Source organism: Crocodylus siamensis, chromosome 3, assembly GCF_052110815.1.
Source record: "Crocodylus siamensis isolate JL-2025a chromosome 3, ASM5211081v1, whole genome shotgun sequence".
Classification (NCBI taxonomy): domain Eukaryota; kingdom Metazoa; phylum Chordata; order Crocodylia; family Crocodylidae; genus Crocodylus; species Crocodylus siamensis.
Genome location: NC_143397.1, coordinates 174,031,342 through 174,047,981, shown reverse-complemented (window position 1 = coordinate 174,047,981; position 16,640 = coordinate 174,031,342). Strand labels below are relative to the sequence as shown.

Genomic DNA, 16,640 nt, shown 5'->3' with positions numbered 1-16,640 from the left:
ATTGACAATTTGAGCCTAACTTTGTCTCAGCTTCTTTCCTTTAAAATAAGATAAACCAATCCCCTTTGTAAGCCCCCTAAGAGCAAAAACTGAAAAATGTTATTGTGACAAGTAGTTACATTAAAAATGTGTATATTTAGTATATAATCCCACCTTTTATCCCACCAATGGATAACATCACATGTCCTTGTCAAGGCCCTAGGGATTCACTAGACGTCTTGCTGTCAAGGCAGAACTGCACCCAGCTGAAGATGACTTGGCGGGACATTCAAAGCAGCCAACATTATGTTTATATAAAGTCCTTTTTTTCCTGTGGGGAAGCTGAGCATGCTGTTTCTACCACATGTGGTACCTGCCTGAAACTAACAACTCCAAGTTGAGGAGCAAAAGAAATTTTATGCATTTGTATCAAAAAGTCAAAAGTCTACCAGAGCCTCATGGCCCAGTAGGCTAGGACAGTTAAGGCACACCACTTTCCACAGTCAATGGCATACAAGGCAGTGCTGTGGTTACCATCACATCCAACTGATGTTGACCTTCCTGTCTGAATGACCAAGGTACTCAGATGACTTGAGGTTGCCTTCAGCCCAGGTTTGGAGACAAAGCAAGATGCCTTAGCTGTTCTTTCTCTATACTCTTCTATATTGGTAGACTTACACGCACATACATATAGCTACCCTTGCAACCTAGCATTTTTATTACTACCACTCTCATTATACCTTTTCCTGTCCCATTAATTGCTATGCTTCTTTTTGTCTCATCTCAAATTAGGGAGCAGAGGGCTTAATCATCACTGCTGCTTGTAAAGGGTTGAACAAATTAAGGCCCTTATCCTTAGCAAGGCTAGTTACTTCTTCATGGAAGTGATGAAGTGTTTTGTGCAACTGTTCAGAGCTGCGTTCCTAAGCCTTTGTGCCGGCTAAGCACAGAATTTGTACAAACGTTAATCAAAAGGAAATGTACAGAATTAGTTAAGCCTTACCTGTCCTTGCTAGAGGCCGAATTGTAGGAACAGGTACAACCAAACCAGGAGGGGGCACTGGTGACCCAGGAGACCATCCCCTGTGTCGTTTCTTTGGTGGTCCAGAACTGGACATTGATGCTGAGAAGAATGAAAGAAAAACATTATTCAAAATACCTTCCCACACCCATTGCCATTCAGGGACTTAAACCCTTGGTTGGGTTCTAATCACAAGCTACTTTTACACTGGTATAGGTGGTCTAATATTAGTGCTCTATTCTGCATTGTAATCTGAGGAATGCTAACAGCTATAATAAGGAGTCTATCATTATCATCCACCATCATGCCAGCAACCTACAGCATTTCAAAGCATGAGTTGTAAAAGTAATTATAGTGGAAAAGAAAACAAAGTTATACTTTTCAGATTCAATAGCAAATGCAGTTTAAAATGAAATAGCAAAAACTCAGAGCCATTCTGTACCCTGGTCTCCAGCAGCACAACCAGGGCTGGGGGAAGTTGAATGAGGTATAGGCCGAGAGAGTGTAGAGCTCATAACATTATTCCTTCCTCCACTGTTGTTTCCATTAGCAACATCAGAGGCACGTAGTGACAGGGGAGCTGAATAAAATAAATACAGTAGAGCTTTAGACAATCCTTAAACAAACCAAAGGATTGTAGAATATAAAAAATATTAATTGAACAAAAAGCATAAGAAAAACAATGAATCCACTTTTATCCAGGGGCAAATCTCATATGGCTTTCAGGCAGAGAGGTAATAGTTTTCTTTTAAGTTCACTGACCAAATTGTCAGGTCTGAGGGCCAGAATAGTACCCATGATGTGGATAGTAACAACAGAATGGGAACTGCATGGAGAGAGTTAGGGGTGTAGTGCTGCCTTCTTTTCCTTTCCTCCTGATAAAGTGTTCCATTAGTCCCAGCTACTGAACAGACAACTCTCAAGCTCACCAGGCCTCCTAGATAGCAAATGATTACCTGTAGCAAAAGTCTTTCCTACAAGCTGCACAGACAAAGCCAGTGGTTTCACTATGTTCTTGTTCCGGGACAGATCTTGAGTTCCACTTAAATTAATGGCAGAAGAGGATTTTGTTGGACTAAATACAGAGGAATCTGCAAAAGAGGTTGTTTTAACAAAGTAACTCTGTGAAAAGAAATGCATCTATTTGTACAGCCCTAAGAAATTATCAGCCAAGTGATTTTCTTAGAAATGTCAAATAAATAAGCTTACATTTCTATACAGTCTTTTCTCCCAGGAGCTAATGCTGCAGCTCATTATTTAGCACCTACATACCTTTCACCTTCAGAGAACTTTTAAAATATCACCTAGTTCAGTGGTTCTCAACTTTTTAGACTCAAATCACCACTCCAAATGTTTCCAGAATCTAGCAGCACCCCCATTAAAAAAAACCTATTATGAATATGTTTGAATACAAACATCATACTGCTATTAACAAATGTGTTATTAATTGATTGGATAATCATATTATATTCACCCCTTTGGGCTGATGACAGGAAGTGTTCCCCTAGCTGTGCCTGGTCCAGCACATGTTTGCACACAACACAGACTCCCCACACACAGAACCAGGTCACTGATGGAGATTGGGAACTACTGATCCAAGTTCTTCCTAACAGTTCTTCTCCCACCCCCAACTCCAGCTCTAGGGCTGTCAGAGATAGAGTTGGGGGACACCCGGGTGACAGGGAAGTGCCAGACTACACATCTAGCACATAGGGAGTGCTGAGAGGTGAGAAGGGCAGGGACTGGGCTAAAGGACACATGAGGTCAAAGACGGGAGAGAGGGCAGGCCAACAGGGTGCTGTGGTGCAGTCACTGTCACAGCCACCACAATCAGGCAGAACTGCATCGCATGCCTCCAGCAGAGCCAGATCAGGAAGTGGCTGTGGTAGAAGCACCTGCTCTTTCCACAGCCCTTTCCAGTCTGACCTGGCATGATGCCTTCCAGAAACAGAGGTGTGCAGGGCAGGTGGAACTGTCCTACATGCTTCTGTTTTCAGGAGGTGCATTGGAGCGTAACGGAGAAGTGGCTGCAGCAGCAAGGCATGCCTGCCTGCATTACATTATAAAGGCAGGTGCGCCACTTTTGCTGCAGCTGTTCCTGGTTTGGCTCTGATGTGCTGACTAAAAATGGGGGCAGATGAGGCAATTTCAGAAATGCCACCGCTACCAGGCAGAATGGCTTGGCTCACCTCCATTTTCAGGTGGTGTGTTGGAGCTGAACTGGGAAGGGCTGCAGCAGAAGCAGCATGCCCACCTGCACAATGTAAGGCAGGTGCTTCCTCCTGCTACAGCTGCTTCTCAGCTCAGCTCTGACATACCTCTTGAAAACATAGTGGTGGCAGTAGTGCAGCACTCATGTCAGGTTCTTTCAGCACCCCAGGATGCCACAGCACCCTGAGAAGCTCTGGGTTAGATCTTCCTCACACTAACTCTCTATGGATTAAGCACGTAAACATGATTATCCTCTTTTACAAAAAAACTCAGGCGACTTTCCCAGAATATCATAGGGGGCCAATATCAAAACTAAAGCATTCCTAATTCTATGTCTTATCCACAAACTACTAGACACACCTCCCTCAAAGCACTTTACAAAGGTGAACAACTGTTGCTATTGCTATCTGAAAGCTGGGGAAACTTTGATGCAGAAGGATTAAGTGAACTGACCTGTTCTATAGAGCAAATCAGTTGTACAGCTAGGAAATGAGCCCAGAACCTTCACATTGAGAGCCTTGCTCTAAATATAAGGTATTTAATCTCTGTAGTTGAATTCAAGTCATACTCCACACTTTGGATGTTGGTGCACTAACAAACATAAATTCTTGTGACCTAACAATGAACTTTTCTTCTGAAAGAATATTAACTACATTTCACTGAGTGAATTAATCTGCAACAAGTGAGCAGAGTATGCTAGATCCCACCTACAGATGTCCTAGTAAAATAGCCAGTGACAGAAAACAGAAGGTAAAGAACATTACCACCTTGATCTGCCAAAATAAAGTACCCCAAAGCAACACATTAACAGAAGAACAATGTGGGGAGGAGGAGGAAGGCTTTTTTGCCAGCTGGAATAAGCAAGGTAGAGAATAGGGAAGGATCTCTGCTGCTGCTCCAGCAGAATTACTTGTCCCACTTTCATAGTAAACATGCCAAACAGCTAACTAGTCAACACAGGGTCAGAGGCTCCAAAGAAATCTGATACTACATCATTAAATATAGTGTTACAAGCTAATCTCTAAGTGTCTCCTTTAGCCCATAAAGCTGTGTCATCCACTCTGCAGGGCTCCCCAAATTTTCAAACTGGCCCCACCAGTTTGAAAGTTTGACAGCAGGGAAGTAGTGGCAGTGTCAATTGCTCCTCCTCTGCTGATTAAAATCTCTGGACCTGTGGGGAGCTCCTGCAGACCGGAGACTGTGGCCCTGCATACGAGATTGGGCATGCAGGACAGAGGTGATGTGGGGACCAAGCTGAGTGCACAGGCCCAGGCCAAAGCAGAGTGGGATCTGACCCAGGCATGCAGAACCCAGCCGTGTGTGGGATCTGGCCTGTGGGAAAGAGCACCACTATCCTAAGGGATTTTTTCTATGTCAATAAATCCATGTCTCTAGCTTTTATATAAATTTTAGAAATGGACATGTTTATGTGTATGTGTTCATGTGCGTACATACACATATACTTATCTAGCTATATCTGTGTGTGCTTTTGTCTACTTAAAAATCCAAGTGTATGTAAGTAGAGCTGACAGCACCAACTATTAAGGCTGCCAAATGCTTCCCTTTTTAAACCCTATTTATTACCCTGGAACTTTACCAGACTTTAACTGTTTGGGCTGTAATTTTCCATGCCAAGTATCTGAATTATTATTTTGTAAAATTTCAGCTAAAAAACTTGGTCACTTATGAGAATGAGGCTGAGGGGAATTGGGGGGGGGGGAGGGGGGCAGGGAAGAAAGGCGTATTGTCTTGCCAGAGTTAGAAAAAACTCTTGAGGCAATTATTTTGAAAAGCTGTAATGCTCCTTTCTTCTAGTTTGGAACAGAGACTTCATTTTTAGGGGTTTTTTTGTTTTTGCCAGGGGGTGGAGGAAGGGGGAAGGGTGTGTTCTGTGTGTTGGGGGTATGCCTTTTGCTAGCTTTGTGAGAATTTGTCCAAACTTTACCAAGTTTTTTAAAATAAATTACTGTTGGCACAAGTTCCATATAGGCTTCTTCCATTTTTTTGCAGCAAAAATTGCTGGAGATTCTATTTTCACTGGACTTATGTGACCCCATTACAGCTTCTGCAGCTGACTGGCTGTTCATGTGCCAGTCCTACAGAAGGACTAAATATGTTCCAGTCCAGAGAGGCTCAGCCGTCTTGGCTATAATGTTTGCTTCCAACTGCTCTGAGCCAGGCACCAGAATTGAAAGCAATGAGCCCAGCTTCTCCTATGCTCCTTGCAGCCACCCACACAGCCTGAGTGAGGAAGCCATTTCATTCAAATGCAGAGGTGGAAGAGAACAATATTTGCTCAGTGCAACCTGTCTGGAGAGAATGGGACTGGAAGGGTATACTAGGACTGGCTGGTCAAGAAGACTATGACTGGGAACTGTGGGGAGGAAAGGCATGCTGGACAATGAGGACTCAGCTGGGAGGAAATTCTGAGATTTGATCAGGAGCTGGGACTTAGGAGGCAGCAGCAGACACTGGTAGTTGGTGGACGTGGAAAACAGGACACAGAATGATGGAGTAAAGTGTGGATGAGGGAGAAATGAGATGGATCTGGCAAGTAGTTAGGTTACTAGGGTAGAGAGACTGGCATAGACAAATGTTCACTTGGAATGATTTCAGGAGCGAACTGCTGATGGGGAGCGCACAGCAGCTGTTACACTCTTAACTTCTACCTGTGCGTAAACAAGCCTACAGCCTTATAAGAGGGCTACAGATGACAAAGCAGAGTTAGAGTTGGAGTAGATATAAATGTGGCAAAACACTACAGGTCCTTAACGGTACGATTACAGCATGAAAGGCTATTGCATGGTCTGGAGAAGTGGCTCTTACTCCCAGTGAATGCTCTGAGTGAACACTACTCAGTGCTCTGACATGCAGGAAGGGTAGGACGCAAGAGACTTAGGTTAGATACCGTGTGAAATGTATTGTTTTTTCTCATTTTCCCCCCAAAATAAAAATCTATGAAATTATACACCAAGCTGCACTAAAAAGAGGATGTTCAAGGCTGCGAAGTTAAGCACTCGGGGGGGGGGGAGGAGGTGGGTTCATAGTTTCAGTTTCTAGGGTCGGAAGGGACCTGAGCAGATCATCTAGTCCGACCCCCTGCCATGGCAGGAAAGAGTACTGGGGTCAAATGACCCCAGCAAGATGTTCATCCAACCTCCTCTTAAAAACCCCCAGGGTAGGAGCCAGCACCACCTCTTTTGAAAGTTGGTTCCAGATCCTAGCCGCCCTGACAGTGAAGTAGCGCCTCCTGATATGTAGCCTAAACCTGCCCTCTGCCAGCTTGTGACTGTTATTCCTGGTCACTCCTGGCAGTGCATGGGGGAATAGTGACTCTCCCCCAATGCCTGCTGATCTCCCCCCTGACTAGTTTGTAACAGGCCACTAGATCCCCCCTCAGCCTTCTCTTTTGGAGGCTGAACAGGTTCAGGTCCTGCAGCCTGCCGTCATAGGGCCTGCCCTGCTGTCCCCTGATCATACAAGTGGCCCTCCTCTGGACCCTCTCCATGCTGTCGACATCCCTCTTGAAGTGTGGCGCCCAGAACTGGATGCAATACTCCAGCTGCGGCCTGACCAGTGCCACATAGAGGGGAAGGATCATACTAAAAGAAAAATGTCTTCGTGGTCCATGTGACCAGACTCTGGAATAGATTCCCAGTGGTGGTGGTGCAGGCGCCTACCTTGGAGATCTTCAAAAGGAGACTGGACACACACCTTGCTGCTCTGCAGAAGTCTCCAAATATTTCAGAGGATCTATATCTATATCTATATGTATGAGAGAGAGTTCATGCTTTTTTTTAGAGGACCTTTTTGTGACTAGAAATAATTTTTGAGTTGCTTAGGATGAAATTTAGCCTGGGGGTCACTTTTCAAAAGTTGGTATTTGGCCACCATCTTTAAAAATGGCAGCCATGCCCATAGGCAGAGGGAGCAAAAATTATTTGTGGGGGGGAGAGGGGAGTGCATGTGCCCTCCCCCCAGCAGGTAAGTCTGCAGGGGAAGGGATAGGGGGAGGGAAAAGGGCTGCTGTGGAGGAGAAGGGAGTGGGGTTGGGGCAGGCCATGCACAGCTGGGGTGGGGCACAGGAAAGAGCCACGAGCGGCTCGTCTGGGGACACTGGGAGGTGGGGGGTGGCAGCTCCTGCCGCTGCACGCTCCCTGGGAGGGCATGGGGGGGCTCAGCCCGCTGCAGCAGCCTGCCTTGCCCTGCACAGATTCAGGGGCACACACCCCCATGCCTCCCGGGGTGCACACAGCAGCAGGACCTTCACCCCCCAGACAGACTGCTCATGGCTCAGTTCCATGCCCAGCCCACCCTAGCTATGTAGTACCTGCCCCTCCACCAGCCCTAGCCCCATTTCTTCCTGTCACCGCTGCACACATGCCCCTCTCCACCCCTATTGCAGCTGCTGGAAGCCCACAGCCAGGCTGCCTTGCAGCCCTACCACTGCCCTGCGTTTGAAGGGCTAAGCCCCATTAGCCCCCCCCTTCCGCCACCTATGGACGTGACTAACACGATGGATAAATGTCAATATCTCGGTACCTATGAGGCTGATTTTGATTTTCTAAATGACTTTAAATAGATATTGCAATAACCTACAAACTTCCTTTGTCTTTTGATGGCTCATTGTTTGGCACCTCTAAGCTTTTAAATGCAAAATAACAATATTACTGACTGCTTTTAAGGCACAACATATAGCATACAAGAGCCAATACCAACAATGTTTTGGTAATCCTATCCTTTTGTTGTTACTTCTTAATCTACATTAATTTTTAACTCATCCAAATCCTGAAGGAAATTAAAGTGGGCACTTCTTATTACGATATTCTTGATAAACTTTCAGCATGGGCACTGCAGGAATGCTACAAATCTGACCATAGTTCAATATTTTTAGTAGATACATCGCAGTCAATTCAGCATGGTCAGTTGTGTCCAAGTGAAATTGCTCTAGGTCAGCCTTATACTGTTGTCATGGATAAAGATGATTTCAATGAGGAATGGGTTAACAGGCTCCGAAATAAGCCATTATACAAATGTAATTATGACACAACCAATTTCATTTAACCAAGAGTAAACTATTTTAGATACAACAACCATGGTTATACCAAAACCTGAAGTTTGAAAGATCTAGTCTGCCCAGTTATTGCCAAAAATTATGAGTGTGGCAAATTATGTGCTCAACCAAAACCATAGAGATTGGAAGTTAGTTTTGAGGGAATACTGGTGCACCAGTTAACTGCCCATGCACTTATCCAAGCAATTCAACCATGTGGAAAGGTCCTAGCATTTACTGGATATCATTCCTCTCTTGAAAGCAATGTTGTGATGTGGGAAACATACAACATTAAATGTTACACACAGCCTCCAAGCAAAGAAGTTGTTATAGATGTGATGGACTGTTGCCAAAAAGTTGCTGACCTGAGGAAGATGCCAGTGATTTTAGTTGGCTGCAGATCAAGCAATGTAGAGGTATACTGAAGACGCCCTTTGTTAAGATGAGAAGAGAAGGCCTCATGTGAAAGGGGTACCTGGAGGGTTTCACACAGAAATGTCTTATCTCAATGATCTAGGAAACAGATGTACAGGCCTTCAACAATTAGCTGTGGCTGCAGGTAGTGCACATAGAGTGTTTTCAGATCAACATTACAACAGTGCCTCCATAAACTAGTAATAGAAGGTTTACTATGTAAATACATAGATACCTCCAGAAGAGTCCTCAAGCAATTGACAGCTTGAAACAATTGGTAGATATCACTACAGAAAATGGACATGATAAATTAATCAGTTAAGCTGCTTTTCAGGAATTGGTACCTTCAACGTTTGAAAAAGTGCTCAGTTGTGAATAAGATATGACCAAGTATTTGTCTTATATCATAGATGTTGAAATTGATGTGGAATGAATTTCAAAGAGTACTTATCAACTTGCCATAGAATACTTGCACTGTTAGCAGCTTATGGAAATATCCTTGTGTTACTGATGAATGACAACATTGAGAGAAGGCAAAAAGGTGCACATGACTAGAGTGTTTTCACTTTTGTTCACTGGAAGGACTTGCAGCAAACTACCTCCAGACCAGGTCATTGAAATGACTGTGGACAAAGAATCCAAAAACAGAAGAAGTGGGGGCTGGACTGGATTTACCAAGAACCTATCCATGGTTGCAATCAACATACTAAACAGACCAGTTATTATGCAGTTTACAAAACAACTAAAACAGGTGGCTCATTTCAAGCAACCCTTGTATTTTTATCCAGAACTGGGTCCATCAAGCATGAAGATCAACTGCAAGGTTCTTGATGCAGCGAAGACAACTCTGGAAGAATGGGATGTGGACCCATGGGATCTGAATCAACCAACTCTTCACTCCCTTTACTCCAGAGAGCCAGCAACTGAAGAGGTAAGGAAGAATCTCCACACAGCCCATGATGAGGGTAATGTGATGGTGAAAAACATTCTGGAGACACTTTCCTCCAGAATTCAGTGAATATATGATACCCTCACCACAAGGTAAAGCAAGACCTTTGCAATGAAAGACAACTGCAACCAAGACCAAGCAAGAGTGTAGGAAAGATTTACCATACTGCAATGAAATAAGTCATTGATTGAACCTCTAACCAGCAAAAAAGAGATTACCATGACTTCAGAAGAAACCATGCAATACAGAATTACTTCTATGAGCCTTTCACTCTTCACAGCAGATGGGACATTCCACAAACCTGTCAAATCAAAGTTCGTAACATTGATGAAACTCTAGTCAACCTCACCACCACCATTATCATACAATAATACAGGGGCTTTCAAACTTTTTTAGTAAGTGTCCCGCCAATGGCCAGACACAGAGTTGGAGGGCGGGAGAAGAGGAGGGGAGAGGGGGAGTGGCACACAGCCAGACATGGAGCAGGGGGAGGGGGTAGCATGAAGCCAGATGCAGAGAGGTGGCAGAATGGGTTGATGGAAAGCGGCGGCAGCTGCTGCATACAAGCTTCCCCTCCCCACCATGTCCAAGCGGCCAGGCGGCACCTGCACGGCCTGTAGAGGGGCACCACTACCCTCGCCACCCCCCCCCAGCCCACATGTACTCCCTAGGGCCCTCCCAAGTACCCCTGGTTGACCACTCCTGCAGTAATAGATGTTGGAATGACATGGAATAAAGGCCCACCAAGCAAGACGTGGTCTGAATATGCTTCCAGTCTTTTCAAGTATGTTGCTGGCTGACACCCACAAGCAGTGGCATTTTACTTCATTAATGATATTTATGACCAAGAATTGTTGAAGACTATTACAAAACAGTACGAGCAGCAGCGTTGCTCAGAGTCATTCAGGTTTGTTTTTGACCAGGAAATGCCTACTGGAGCATCCTGGTGCTCATTTTGATTAAAGCATTAACAAAATGAAACTACAATGTTTCCTCTTGAATGAACGGCATTCTTACTTCCACCATGCTGAGCTGTACTTTACAATGAATCTCATCTGTATGAGTTAAAATACAGAGATCACGATGCATACTTTGTATTGAAATCTACATATGAAGCTGATACAAGGGAGTTCTTCCATGCAGCTCAAATGGAGAATTCCTGCACCATCATTTTTGATTTCAAAGAGACTGATGTATGGGTTGTTGCTTCCTACATCAGTCACATGATGAACATGATATGTACATGTACAAGGAACCCAGAGAAGCACCATCATACTACTATTGCTGTTTGTTATTTCCAGAGCATGATGCTGCTCTTAGGGTTTATGGATTCACTGGAATAGACACAGTGGGAGGTTTCTTTGGGTGTGGAAACGTGACATTAATTAAGCAAATCTTACAAATCAAAAGTTTGATGGACATGGAGACTATGCAACAACTTTTGGAAAAAATGAGGAGCTTACTGAATATCTGTTTGATAAACTGTTTTTATTCACTGTCAGAATACTTTACAATGATCCTGTGAGCGATAATTTGTCCGCTGCCCAGGCACATAAAATGGAGGCAAATGTCACACAAGAATTCTGCAAGACTTCCTCCGGACCATGACTCCTTCAAACAGCACTGCCTCCAAGCACACTTGCAAGTCTATGAATGGAGAAACTCACAACATGCACAAACTCTTGATCCAACAAATTTTGGGTGGATGTCAATTCTGGATGTGTTGGAACCTGTGACGCATACTAAAACTGAACTGCCAGATGGAATGAAATTGCCTCAAGACAACGAAAATGGACATTCAGATGAACCAATTAAAGCTAGTGTTCTAGAGTCATCTGAGGATAGTAATACAGAAAAAGAATACTTAAATTAAGAGTATCCAGTGTACACCACATCACAGATTTGACTTCAAATTTCAGTTGAAGTGTTTTTACTTAAACGTGTTCTATACCATCTGCCCAGGGCAGGAGGCTGGATTTGATGATCTACTAAGGTCCTTTCCGACCCTAAACATCTATGACATCTATAATCATTTGTACCTTTGTTATTAATATTATTAAATGAGACTTTGAAGAAGTAAATGGTAAACTTTCCACCTCAAACAAGTACTCTTATTGTGTTGCCATACTGCTCAATATTGATGGTTTTTGCATTTAAAGACTTAGAGCTACAAAACAATGGGTCATTGCTCATCAAAAGAAAAAGAAAGTTTATTAGTTATCACAATACCTATTTTAAGTCATTTAGAAAGTCAAAATCAACCTCATAGTTGCCTCATAGATACTGAGATATTGATATTTATTCATTGTGTTAGTCAAAGCCACCATTTTTAAAGATGGCAGCCAAGCACCAAAATTAGAAAAGTGACTCCCCAGGCTAAATTTCATCCTACACAACTCAAAAATGATTTCCAGTAATAGAAGGTCCCCTAAAAATCACATGGTTTATATATAACACTATAATGTGTTTCAATTTTAGGTTTCCATCCAAGATGCATGGCCTAATTTGTGAAAATGCTTAGTACTAGCAGTTGCAATTGAAGGTAATGAGCTGGGCTTAAGTGTGTGAAGTGTTATTTTACTTAAAGTTATTACAAAGTACTCAGAAAAATCAGATACTAGACATCTCCGATTTGGCACCCAGAATTAATGAATACTTTATCTTCCATTTAATTCCCCATCTGCAAAGCGTGAATGAAAACTTACTGTAGCAGAGGTTTTGTGAATTTTAACATTCATTACTATTTAAGAAGCACTCAGATACTATTGTGAAAAGCCTCTCAGAAATCCTAGCAGGAAATGAAAAGTTCTGTCTCCACACCAAAGTCTGAATACTATACAAGGTCAAGGGCTATATGTTAAGCAACGAGGATAAAACAAAAAACTTCTCATGGCTGTTCATTAACTGAGCACAGGCTATCTACTGCACTAAATAAAGAAGGGATATTATGGGGGGAAAAATCATGCAACTATATGTAAGCACACAATAAGGAGATTCAACTAAGGCTGCACGAGCAACCTTAATTCTAGCATTTTCTGAATCTTAAGCATTTTCCTTTACAATCTTAATAATCTTATCTTAATTTAGTGTTTTGCATTCAATATGTGGGTAAATATATTTTTACATATATTCAACATGCCCTTCTAGGGTGGCTGGGGGGCATTTTTTTTTTGGTTACAAAGACAGACAAAGGGGAAAACCTGGCTACAGCACATTCATTTGAATTTACTATACAATAGAGAAATTAATTTCCTTTCAATATAGGACAGCAGCATTATACCACTAAAGGTGGTATATAGATTTATACAGCCTGCAAAACCAGTGGGCTTTTCTTCCCTTGTCAAATGGAATTTGTATGCATGAATGTGATGTTATCTTCACTGGAAGATAACAATGGTAGGAGATGAAAACGTTTTGACAGTTGTGACCTGAGAGTGCAAACACTGACAGAAAGAACAAGCAGAAGAAAATCACAATCAGCTAGCAGAAACCACAGTATAAAAGGTGTATCTATTAACTTGCAGGTCCAAATCCAAGACAAAACTGTGTAAATATTAGATTTCTTGTTATTCTGACTAAAATGTGTTCTCCTGTTTTTGTACCAGGACCTGGAGTCCAAGGCATTACAGAAAGCAAATGCAAATGTTGAAACACCACTGTCTTTCTACATTAGAAATACAGTTTCCTAACTGGGAACAAAGCCTGCTGCCTCTGCCAAGGTATTTTGAAACACACAGAATAATAACTGCAATCCTACAGGAATACTTATGTCCAATTTTTTTTATTGTTCATTTCTTTTAAGCATTAATCCAGAAAAATAATTATTGGGATAAGCTTTTTTTTAATATGCTTCACATTCTTTCACTGAAATATATATTCTGGCCAGCAAGTGTCCAGCAAAACCGAAAGCTGTAAGACAGAAGTGTCATTCTTGGAGGGGGAGGGAGAGGGTTCCCCCCCGCCCAAAACAGCAATATTTACCTCTTGTCCTACTCTAGCTCTTCTGAATAAGTTTCATGTTTACAACATTTAAGAACCAAAGAAGAAAATAACATTATGACAGTAAAAAAACCTGAACAAACAAATGCAATGAAAAATGCAACAAGACCACTAAAACTATGGCTTATAAATGCAGAGAAGAAATTGTTCTGGGTAAACTATTTTTTTTTTTTTAAATCAAGGTCTTTCCTCTTGTCAGTCACTGTTCATTTAAATGTCATTACTTCTCTTTATTTAAACATGTCAGATTACCATATTGTCAAATGATGCATCCTAGTTCACTTGAAAAAAATCACTGGGTTTTATTACAACTCGTGATACAACTTAATAGTGTGAGAAGACAGTGAAAAAATATGAAATCTATGTTTTGTTCCACAAGGGAAAACACATCAATCTTAAACCAAGTTACCCAATCCATTAACATTACTTGTGAACATGTACAGGACAATACCATAACTGACTGGGGTTACCTGGCCACAGTCCCAAGCATCATTATTCATTATTGTGTGTGTTGGGTGGGGAGTGGGGGGAGGAGAGGAGAGACAAAAGCATCCAATACTATCTAGTCATAGAGCTGCCCTACTACATTTCTGGTATGGGGTGTTTCAAGGGTGACAGTGTATGGGCGGGGGGGCACATACTCACAGGCTTGATTCAGCCTGTGGGACTTGTTGTTGTTACTTGCCCTGCTCCAGACACAGCCTGCAAGGCTTCTCCCAAGCCAGACCCAGACCCCAGTGCTTCCTGTAGGCCACTGGGGCTTTTAGTTGCCTCGGGGAAGAGGGGTGCAAGCAGCAGTGGCATTAACTCCCTGGGTTCCATGGCTGCGCTGAAAAAGCAGCCCCAGCCAATACAGGGATTAATGTTGCCGCTGCTTATAGTCATCTTGTCTATGGGAGGCCCAGCAGTCTGTGCCTGGCCTGCAGGAAGCCTCATGGTTCAGATTCAGCCTATGGGACCAAGGGAGTTTGACACTCATGTTCTGCAGCATAAAATTTGGAAGATGTCTTCCTACTTAAGTGATTGACCCATTTCTGACCATCCACTTATCCATTGGTCTCTCTGATGAGCAGCATCCAAGTTAATTAACCAGCACCCCATTGCTTCCATGGTTATTTCTGTAGCATATGGCGTTTTCAGTTCCTACCTGTCTGAGTGAACCCTGATTTGTATCCATTGGTTGATCCACCCTCCGGGGTTGTGGATGGTGACACCGAAGAATTTGGTTTAGCAGAATGGCTAGCAGCAGATGATTGCCTGCTTCTACATTCTGGAAGTGAAGGAGCTACAGTACATATTAACAATGCTTAGCTTCCAGCAGGATGATATATAAGGTTAACAAATACTGACAAGCACATACAACAAATAGCAACATTGAAATAAAACATATTTTTCAGGGTTTAAGTTCTTAAATATGAAAACTTTTCCTAGAGCAGAGTGCCAAATAAATACAACTCAGATGCCATAAGGCACTAAGAGGCCTTGACTGCCAGCTTCTAGTAGAGCTGGAGGTGTGGGGTACCTGAGCATTTTATCCTTTATTGGATAGCATTATATAAATTATCATTTTTCTAACCGTATGTTCTTTAGAATACAAATGGTGTTGACATCAAACCGTCTGGTTGGATTCTATGCACAACCTTCTGCAACATTCTGCCCTATTAGGGGTCTGTATAGATCAGGGTTGGCCAACTTGCCACATGTGGCAAGGGCAGCCTGTGTGGCATGCAGCAAATCAGGAAGCGGACAAGCAGCACAGCAGCATATAGAGCAGGAAACAGAAAGCAGATAGGAGATCTCAGATCAGACAGGGTTAGGGAGCACAAAGCAGAACAGAAGGTTGGGTAGAGGAACAGTTTCAGAGTTGCGGTCAGGGAGGGTGTGGGACTAATTTGTGACACCTGCCAAAAAGGTTAGCCCCCACTGGTCTAGATAATCAGACCAGGGGAAAAGTGAGTTTTAAATTCAACTTCTAACTTAATTTTGAAGAAAGTGGAAAAATCGTTTTTTCCCCTTTTTGTTTATTGTGGGATATAGCTATAGGAAGGGTTTGCATACGGGTGCTTCAAAAATAAATAGTCATTATCCAATCAACATGTGGCCTTATATCATACATTAGATTACCCCTGACAGAATTTAGTTCATCACATATCTTACCCCAAATAGTATATTCATGCAAATTTGTCTGAAATTTTAAATGCAAAATAGTCAAGAAATTCAAATGAATTATTCCAATAGCAACTTTAACTCCTCCCATGCATGTATGCATTGTGATAGAATCAACATTTGTATAATCACAGAATTTATATGGAATAAAACAAAATTATGTGTGCACACAGATAAAGACTTTGTTTAGAATATTTTAAATGAGATTACTATGCAGAATAACAGTCTATTGTGCAATTTCTAAAGGTGTGCCAAATTGTCTACTGTTGTTTTCCTTAAATTATATTCTTTTTTTATATATATATATATATATATATATATATATATATATATATGTATAAAGGGCTTAGTCTGTCTGTAGGTCTGTAATGCGTTTGGCCAACTGTGCATGTGCTGCCAAGAGGGCAGGCCAAGATTGGCTGCGCAGGCCCAGGCTGCATGGGTGCAAGTTTGAGTCGCTGCCAGGGATGTTTGTGGTCATGGCAAACATGCCCCGGCTGCTCGAGCAGTGGGGCTTCCCCACGCCTCCCTGCCTGAGGGCGAAGGGGGGTGGGGATTATGGTGGCAGTGCCCCAACGCTGCCCATCCCCGACACCCCCCAGAACAGCCTACAGGGGAGGAAATGCGGCAGGAGGAGGCAAAGTGGGGTCATGGTGGTGGCACTTGTTAGGGCTGGGAAGGGGGCCCCAAGAACAACTGGCAAAGAGGGGGAGGCCTCGGGGAGGGAGGAGGCTGCATTTTTTTCCTCATTCTGAAAATTTAAAACAAATGAACAGATTTTTTTCGTTCAGAGTTTCATAAAATATCATTCATGGTTGGTCTCTGCTAAACAAAAATTTCAGCTCATA

At 42.7% G+C, this 16,640-nt stretch overlaps 1 protein-coding gene across 13 annotated transcripts in view; it reads right to left on the bottom strand.

The window, feature by feature from the left end:
- Positions 1 to 16,640, bottom strand: part of GREB1L (GREB1 like retinoic acid receptor coactivator) — a 245,122-nt gene that overhangs the window by 78,528 nt on the left and 149,954 nt on the right. For 9 of the 13 annotated variants that reach the window (XM_090039779.1, XM_090039780.1, XM_090039777.1 and 6 more), the window contains 4 exons: positions 14,774 to 14,911; positions 1,957 to 2,091; positions 1,443 to 1,580; positions 983 to 1,102 (listed from right to left, as the gene is read on the bottom strand). In XM_090039779.1, the coding sequence (XP_089895905.1) occupies positions 983 to 1,102; positions 1,443 to 1,580; positions 1,957 to 2,091; positions 14,774 to 14,911 (531 nt within the window). The remainder of the gene's footprint in view (positions 1 to 982; positions 1,103 to 1,442; positions 1,581 to 1,956; positions 2,092 to 14,773; positions 14,912 to 16,640) is intronic. The other 4 variants (XM_090039786.1, XM_090039787.1, XM_090039788.1 and 1 more) reach the window with 2 other exon arrangements.